At 33.4% G+C, this 8,916-nt stretch overlaps 2 protein-coding genes across 17 annotated transcripts in view; both read left to right on the forward strand.

Moving 5' to 3' along the window:
• Positions 1–6,734, forward strand: part of LOC106873544 (heterogeneous nuclear ribonucleoprotein A1) — a 15,833-nt gene extending 9,099 nt beyond the window's left edge. For 2 of the 10 annotated variants that reach the window (XM_014920943.2, XM_014920947.2), the window contains 6 exons: positions 1,049–1,093; positions 1,268–1,315; positions 1,710–1,865; positions 2,601–2,714; positions 4,807–4,888; positions 5,403–6,734. In XM_014920943.2, coding sequence (XP_014776429.1) covers positions 1,049–1,093; positions 1,268–1,315; positions 1,710–1,865; positions 2,601–2,714; positions 4,807–4,859 — 416 coding nt within the window. In that variant the 3' untranslated portion in view covers positions 4,860–4,888; positions 5,403–6,734. Of the gene's footprint in view, positions 1–1,048; positions 1,094–1,267; positions 1,316–1,709; positions 1,866–2,600; positions 2,715–3,369; positions 3,403–4,806; positions 4,889–5,402 lie in introns of all 10 variants that reach the window. The other 8 variants (XR_001409889.2, XR_001409890.2, XR_008264354.1 and 5 more) reach the window with 8 other exon arrangements.
• Positions 6,735–7,546: 812 nt separating this feature from the next.
• Positions 7,547–8,916, forward strand: part of LOC106873551 (heterogeneous nuclear ribonucleoprotein A3) — a 20,281-nt gene continuing 18,911 nt past the window's right edge. For 2 of the 7 annotated variants that reach the window (XM_014920972.2, XM_014920967.2), the window contains exon 1: positions 7,615–7,672. In XM_014920972.2, the coding sequence (XP_014776458.1) occupies positions 7,664–7,672 (9 nt within the window). In that variant the 5' untranslated portion in view covers positions 7,615–7,663. Of the gene's footprint in view, positions 7,673–8,916 lie in introns of all 7 variants that reach the window. The other 5 variants (XM_014920969.2, XM_014920968.2, XM_014920970.2 and 2 more) reach the window with 5 other exon arrangements.

Below are 8,916 nucleotides of genomic sequence, written 5' to 3' on the forward strand. Positions count from 1 at the left end.
ATACCCAATTGAATATTAGCTAATAACCCATTTTCTGTAGCGCTGTTTGAACAAAAATTTTAATAATTTTATATTTTGTTGTATTTACCTGTAATTAAAGTCACTTTGTGACAAAAATTTTGGTATAGAATTGGTTGAGAACCTTTCGTTAATTTATCTTCCAAAAATCACATTAATATGTTGATAAATAAAAGAGTTGTTTAATGAAACCAGCCTAAATTTATGATTATGTTGGAAATTAATTGAAACACATAAGGGGTGTAATTTGGTTAGAAATATGGTAACGAAAGGGTTAAACTATTTACTCCCAGAAATATCGACAATGTGCTAATTCAGCACTGACTATATCAGTTGATGAGGTGATTGCACTGGTGGACAGCGCTCTTGTCTTCTGGTATTTCACCTGCTTCCTCAGATCATCATCAGCAACCAGCCTCACTGAATGACAATGAAAACCAGTCAAACTGATGTAGCAATGGCCAAACAGCCAATGATGTAAATATCCAAATGTAAAAAGTGGGGTGCAATTCATTTCTATATTGAAGTTAAAATACTGATGATCCTTAAATTACATCAGCACACTGCATTTCAATGTGTTGTAATTAGCAGATTAACAAACTAAAAATAAAATATATATCTAACTTAATGCAAAACAAAAACAAAGAATTACCACTGTCTTGAAAGGAACTAAACTAACAGATTGGACATGAAATTGTTTTGTGTTGGTTAGAAAATGTTTGTGCAGGTGAAACTTCACACAGAGGCTATCCTTTATCACTGATAAGCTCTGCTACTTTGTAAAACTGAATAACTAATTACTTATGCCACCATTGCTATTGTGTCTCAATCTGTTGTACGACTACAGGGGCTGCATACATATCTGAATGCTTAACGATGTTACAGTAAATAATGAGAAATACATTGTGTGTATAGTGGTTGGTGTCAATCTAGGAAGGAATTACTGAAAGATAAGAATTGGTTAAAATTGAAATCTTGACACAGATGATGTTTTAGTTTGGTCTGATACGTTTTATTGTTAATATTTCAGGTTCTGATTATGGTATGCGTGATAATTTTGATGATAACTATGGTGGTGAGTAGATTAAAACAAATAAGCTTTCTTTGTTTCTTGTTTTCAACACTCTCCCTCCTTTGACCAGCATTTTTAAAATCACCTGTACTAAGCAATTAGTTTAATTTGTAAATGTTGTTAGTTGAAGTAAATAAGGTTAATTGATATAGTTCATAAGTACGTACTTAATTTCAGGTGGTGGTAACTGGAACATGGGTGGTGAAAACAACTGGGGTAACTCAGGTAAGCTACGCCAGTGTTTATAATTTTTTTTATTAGACTGTTTTTTTTTGGTTTTTTTTTCTACCAACAAATTGTGTGTTTGTTATGATAGCCGGTCCCAGAGTTTTCTTTTCAATGATAAAAGAATACAGCTTTGCTATAATAACACTTTTGAGATATTTGCAATGGAATCCTGTTCAGAAAAGTTAGAAAAATTATTGAGAATCTACTTTATTTAAAACTGAATTAATAAGTTTAAATAAATGGTAAATTAGTTTACAAAACTAATTTACCATTTATTTAAACTTTAGAGAGAAAAGGGGTTTGGCATAAAGCTTAAAATACTGGTCAAAAGTTGGCTTTTGTTGTGATTTCTGCGAATAGTGTAAAGTTATTTTGTAATCTAATGTTGCAGGTGGTTATCCAAACCAAGGTGGTGGCTGGAACCAAGGTGGTCAAGGTGGCTGGAACCAAGGATTTGGTCAAGGCAACAACACTGGGTGTTATGGTGGCAATTTTAATCCTCGAGGCAACTTCAATAATAATTTCAGGAGTGGAGATTATGGTAATGGTATGTTTTTGAGAAGGAAATATTTGTAGGGCTATAAAGAGGGTGGTTAAAGACCTTTACTAGAATTAGTGACACATCTTGTAAGCTTCTTGTTAGTTTATTAACTTGAGATTATTTTCTTAGATTCCCAGCACTGTCTGGCACATAAACGTTTTTTTGTAATAGTAGTATTATTGTTTTTAATAATTCATCTTGAAGTCATTAGACTGACCATGCTGGGGTACTGCCTTGATGAAGTTTTAGTTAATCAAATCAAGCCTAGTATTTATTTCTTCTAAACTTGATACTTATTCTGTTGGTCTCTTTATGAGCCACTAAGTTACATAAACATACCAATGCCAGTGGTCAAGCAGTGACTGAAGACAGGTGCAAACGTCTGTTTTCCATGCTGGCTTGGGTTGGACGGCTAGATAGGAACTAGCAAGGTCAGGGGCCACACCAGCTTCCATTGTCTGTAGATCACACACACGCAACAGTCTTTCAATTTGTGTCCTAAATCCTCTCATGGCTTGGTTGGTCCAAGACTACAGAAGATGCTCACCCAAGGTGCCAGGAAGTGGGACAGAACCCAGAACTATCTGGTTGGGAAGCAAACTTCTTACCACCCAATCACACTATTGTTGGGAGCAAAGTCATAAATTTCAGAGAGGTCACCATTTTGATTAAAAATGTTTTGTTGTCTTGATTAATCAAATGCTATGATTGATGACTGACTTAGTTTTTTTTTTCTTTTAGATGGAAACAATTGGAATAACCCCCCCAATTTTGGAACTGGCTATGGAGGGAGTGGCAATGCTGGCCCAATGCGTGGTGGCAACTACTCTCAGCGATCAAGTGGACCTTATGGAGGTACATGAGATTTTTGTTCACTTTTAAATCATCATCATTTAACGTCTGCTTTCCAAGCTGGCATGGGTTAGACGGTCTGACTGGAACTGGTATGCTGGCTTGGGTTGGACGGCTAGATAGGAACTAGCAAGGTCAGGGGCCACACCAGCTTCCATTGTCTGTAGATCACACACACGCAACAGTCTTTCAATTTGACTTGGAACGGTTTCTATGGCTGGATACCCTTCCTAATGCCAACCACTCCAAGAATGTAGTGGGTGCCTATTACTTGTCACCTGCCACCCAAAACAACCCATTTGTATTTAAATGAGAATTTCACTGCAAAGTTCATTAGTACATTCATTAAAAAATATGTGATTACACTATGCAAAGAATTGTTGTATTGTCAAAGAGGGGAAAAGGATAGTTTGAGGTTTACCCAAACTACTTTAAAGAAGTCCAAGCATTTTTAGAATAACGTGTGTGTATTATACATAAACTTAATTTATATATTTCGTTTTGGGATTTGGTTTGCAAAATTCTTTATGCGAGTTCGTGTTGAAGCATATTCTGTTGTATCTGGGGAGAATCATTTTCTTTTTGTACCTTATAATTTAACACATTCACTGCTAAAATTTCCACTTATTTCTGTTTTTTTTATTTTACTAAATTTTAGGAAAATAATAAGAAATGAGTGGAAGTTTTACCGGTGAGTGTGTTAAATTATAAGGTACAAAAAGAAAATAACTCTCCCCAGACACAACAGATTAATTTATATATATATGCTTTTTCAAGTTTACCTCGTTTTTTATTTACATATAAGATGTGTGAGAAATTTTGGTTAATTTGTATTGTAAATCATTACGGTGATTCTGTAATTTATGTATGCATGTGAATTAATTTCATTTAGTTGATGGTGTGTGTGTGTGTGTTTTATTTTCTAGTTTTCTCCAGAGACATGTTCCAATATTACATTCTGTTTTTTCATTCTCTTTTACCTTTATGGTGCACCTCTCTTATGTGCATTTAAGTTCAACTGATAGAGAAGCCAGTAATTTGTACAAATCCTCTATATTAAAATTTTGTTGTCTACTCAATTGAATATCAGGTAATAACTTGTTTTCTGTGCTGATGTTTAACCCTTTAGCATTTAAACTTGTCATATCTGGCTCAAGTATTCTGTTTTATGTTAAGACTAGCCAAATCTGGTCTTTCACACATACCCGCTGATGTCTTGAATTTACTTCTAATTAGATTTGCTTCGAGACAAAAATTAGGAAGTCCTCATCATTGTGTCCAGCTTTCCATGCTGGCATGGATTGGATGGTTTGACTGAAATTGGTAAGCCAGAGAGCTGCATCAAATTCCAGTCTGATTTGGCATGGTTTCTATGGCTGGATCCCCTTCCTAATGCCAACCACTCCAAGAGTGTAATGGATGCCGGGTATGTGCCACTAGCATGGGTGCTTTTACATGCCAATCACGGGACAACAGCATTGGCCATGACTATGATTTCACTTGGCTCAACAAGTCTTCTCAAGCACAGCATGTCATCAAAGTACTTGATCACCTGCCATTGCCTCTGTGAGGTTCAACACCTGAAGACCATGCTTTACTACCTCGTCCCATGTCTTCCTGGCTCTACCTCTTCCACAGGTTTCCTCCACAGTTAGAGATCCACACTTCTTTACACAGTTGTCCTCGTCCATATGCATCACATGGCCACACCAGTGCAGTCGTCTCTCTTGCACACCACATCTGATGCCTCTTATGCCTAACTTTTCTCTCACGATGCTTACTCTGTTGAACATGCACACTGACATTGCACATCCAGCAAGGCACACTAGCTTCATTTCTTTCAAGTTTCAAATAGATTTGGTTAAGAACCTTTTGTGAACTTGTGTTGCAAAAATCACATTTTATGAAACCATTCATGATTATTTAGGAATTTTATATTTAAGGTATATGTTTCGGTTAGAAATTTAACTGTAAATAGTTTTTATCCATCATCATTATTATTTTATAAAATGGTCCCGTCATGTAAATTCTCAGCTTATGTATAAATTTAAATTATTGACTTGAAGTTTTTTGTAATATTGATTATTTCTTGCAGGTGGCTATGGAGTTGGTGGTGGTGGTGGTGGTATGGGTTATAACAGACGGTAACTTCATTATTTCCTATCATTATAACTTAGGTACGTAAACTTTCGTTATGCAGTCTTGCTAATTCTTCCTTTTTACATAGAATTAAATGTTGATTAAATAGCCAAATTATTATTATTTTCTGTTTTCTATAACAAATATTGATACTGCAGCCTAGCAGAGAAAGTATTAATAACATTCTAGATATCTAATTCTGAATCATTTATGGTTGTAGATCTCTGAAAGTTAGCAAAATTACCTATCCTTTCTTCTTGTTCCCATTGTTTTCTTACCATCCTTAGACAGCATACTTGAGAAAGTATTGACTGGCTGCAACAACCATTTTGGAAGGGTCATTTGTTGTGACCCACTTCTACTTAGAAAACACAGCTAATACCAAAATACAAATTTGCATTGTTTCATAGAAATATAAATTTTATTATACTGTGATGTTTATTATGTAATCTTTTTTAAATATAAATTATTGTAGATTCCTATGTAAAACAGGTTACCTGTTTCGATTTGGAACTGTTTACTTTAACTGACTGTTTTTCTTTTCCTTCTCAGGTATGGTTAAATGTGGAACTGATTCATCAAAGCATCTTCTCTATCAAAATGCTGACCAACTGGAGTACTTACTCTTGACCTGCTGATTTATTTGTTCTTTTTTTTTTTTTTTTTTTTCTACATGATTCAGAGAACCCCCAAGTTACACCAGACAGCTGCAAAATATACCATCCTAATTAAACTAAACCATAAAATTGAAAAAGGGAAAAAAAAAAATATTCATAGACTGTTTCTTTTTATATTGTAAATATCAGTTTCATAAAAAGAAAAATTAGGTTGAAGATTTCAAAAACCTCACATTTTGTACAAGTCTTAAGATTGTGCTTACTCTTATCTTTGCTACATTGTCATGGTTGGTATTCTACTTTTAAGACCAAACTGTTTTTTTTAGATGGTATTGCTAAAGACATTTATTGTATGGGTAACAATAAAAAACAAACAACAAAAGATAAACAACCATCTCATTTCTTACTTCATAAATATCCATACAATTCTTTCAACCACTCCTAATGCTAATTTGTTTCACCTTCTGCACTTACACATTCCTGCCATCCAAATTCAATTAGCCTTGATAAAAATCAAGGCTGTTAATAAAATAATCTTATTTCATGACTTCTCTTCATTTTATGTCAAAAGAAAAGGGGGGAAAAAAAAAAAAAGAAAGAAACCCCAGCTAAATACATATATCTTAAATATAGATTGCTTTAGGAAATTTTTCTCACTGTCCAGCTTCTAGATATAGGAAGTTAATGGCATACAAAATTTGTAAAAAGCTGGATATAAAAAAATTTTAATTTCTACTTTTCTTTTCTGCAAATTATTTAACTATTTCACAGCTATTTTATCACTTTTATATTTGAACTAAAAGTTTTAAATGAAGCTCTTGCAGTGGTATGAGATTTTTCATTTGTCCAAAAAATTTCTAAACACTTGTATGATGAAAGTTGGACTGCAGTTTTTGCGCTGTCCTTTCTTCTTCAGCTTGACATTTCTCTAAGATCCATTTATTCACATCTTGTGCCATAACTTCATCTTAATTTCACATTGGTATAACTTGAAAAATTTTCACCCATTAAATTGTTTAGTGATGAACTGTTCAATTCCATAACTCATTTTGAATTAGTGGATCTTGCCTTGTGAAATTCTGTTCATTAAATAATAGAAATGGTACATTTTGTTTGGACTTGTTTTTCTTAATTTTTTTTTTATTTTAATTTTTTTTTATTTTTATTAATGTTGATTTGCTTGGATATTGGTTTTTCCTTTATAGATTAGATTGAACTGTATAAATTTTAATGTTGAATAAACATGAAATAAAATTTTAGATTTTTTCATTTTTGTTCTGATTTTTCTTTAATATATTTGTATGAATGTTTTTTATTTTGTTCGTCTGTGCCATACGGATCTCACTTTATTTCAAATCAAGAGCTGGTCAACCCGGGAGCTTCGAGTGTTTTCGATTAGGGTGGATTAAATTCCTGTATTTAATAAAACACCAATTGACATTCCCAGATATCCTGCAATTTACCAAGAAATATGATGGCGATTTTCGTTGAAATTTGTTTATTATTAATCAATCTCGTGAAAATGGATTTGAAAAATGTCTGCAGAGGGCGAGGGTAAATAAAGCTAGCAAATGAGGGGTTTGATAAATTATTCTGGAAATTTAAACGCAGATGTTTTATACTGCTGATGAAATGACTTGAATTTCGTTCGAACCAGTTTTTGTATTAAAATTTATTTCATTCGTTGAAAATTGACATTTAAAAATAATTTTCTGTTCGGCATAGGAACTATATTGATGTGGCGTAAGGCAGTGCTTTGGTTATCAATGTGAAGAGGAGGGAGGGGCCGTGATGGAGAAACAGAATGCCATTTTGTAGTCGCCTATTTGGCGTCACTTCTGGTGCTGCCACGTCGCGGTAGAAATACTAACTAGTAAAATATTTCCCTCTCCTCCCCCTATAAATAAAAAATAAAGAAACAGGCATCACCGATAACATTTATTGGTGCAGATACAATTATTGGAAAATAAAAACATTGAAATAAGCTGGGTCTTTTTTAATCTTTCGAGTTTAAAATCTAAAAATTTGCATATTTTGCAAATAATTAGGATTAGTGAAGTAAGCCAGTTGTAATTGACCAATCAGAGCCATCTTCTTTGATTTAAATGCACCAATGAAATGGCTCAATGTGGAGCCTGTATATAATGGCCATTAAAGCGGAAGTCGTCTTTCTTGCTTTATCACAAAGGATCTATCATGCCTGAGGTAAGGTGTTCAAATACATTTTAGGTCTTTGACCAGCCCTTACCTGGCTCATAGTAACATTATTAACTATTAACAATGGCATTAATTGTGTCATTATACGAGGTGTTCAAATTATTTACATTAGCCATTTATTTTTTTTCCTTTCCCCAAAAAACTTCAAGCTAAAAGCAATCTTAGATCACAATTGTTAAAATATTCAAAGATTTAAAAAATATTTTTTGGTAATTTAAATGGAAAACTTGGGTAGTCAGGTTGAAATATTCGAAAATTAGAATATCAAATGAACTACCTTCATAGCGTGACCTTGTTAAGCAATGTCGTCGGATTTTAAACATGTATGCAATTCTTCTCTTGCTTAATTCTATAAAAATCATTGTCGATTTTAAGGTCTTCTACTGGAATATTTTAACGAAATCATTCTATAGTCTGAAAAACGGTTAAATGTTGTTGTGCTATGAAATCTCTAAGTCAGTATTCGTCTCCTAAAATGGAATGGTTGCCGGTTAAAAGAGTGAGGTGTGTGTGTGTGTTGGCGGCATCACACTCTTGACATAGATATTACCGCACATGCCGAATGGAGATTTTCAGCAGCACTTTTTTTTTCCCTTTAACATTAATATCATTTAAAAAACCTCATTTTCTTAGCAGAAACGAATATTTTTATATTTACTTTCACTCTCTTATTTAGTTTTTCAATATTTGAATGATTTCCATGAATATTGATGATAATTTTAGCTTCACAATGAATTTTTTTTTTTAAGCCTTATTAAGATATTCAAGTACACCTACGTTAAATAAATAGAAAAATTTGCTCGGTATCAAATAATTTCGTCATATTTGTCCCTCAGCAAACGGCCCCGTTAACTGCTTGTGTTCTTCTCTAAAATACCCAGAATCTAATATGGCTCTTGGATGGAATCAGACGCCACACATACATACTCTCTCCCTAGCTTACTCTCTTTCACTCATTAACTCTCTCCCTCTATCTCTTTCACTCCCTCACTTTATCTCTCCCTTTCTTTCTCGTGTTCCAATTAACAAAAAAAAAAAAAAAATTATCCTCCATCTTTTTTTATTGTAAGGATATTTATTTGTTGCAGACACCTACAGAAATAGACTATAATAGGACAAACACATAGTTAATTTAATAATTTTAATTGTTCAGTTTAGCTTGAAATTCAATTAATAAGAAGGCTATGGTTAGTGCCAAGTTTCTATTGAAACTTCCGGAAGGTGAAAGAAAC

This window comes from Octopus bimaculoides, chromosome 6 (genome assembly GCF_001194135.2).
Source record: "Octopus bimaculoides isolate UCB-OBI-ISO-001 chromosome 6, ASM119413v2, whole genome shotgun sequence".
Classification (NCBI taxonomy): Eukaryota; Metazoa; Mollusca; class Cephalopoda; order Octopoda; family Octopodidae; genus Octopus; species Octopus bimaculoides.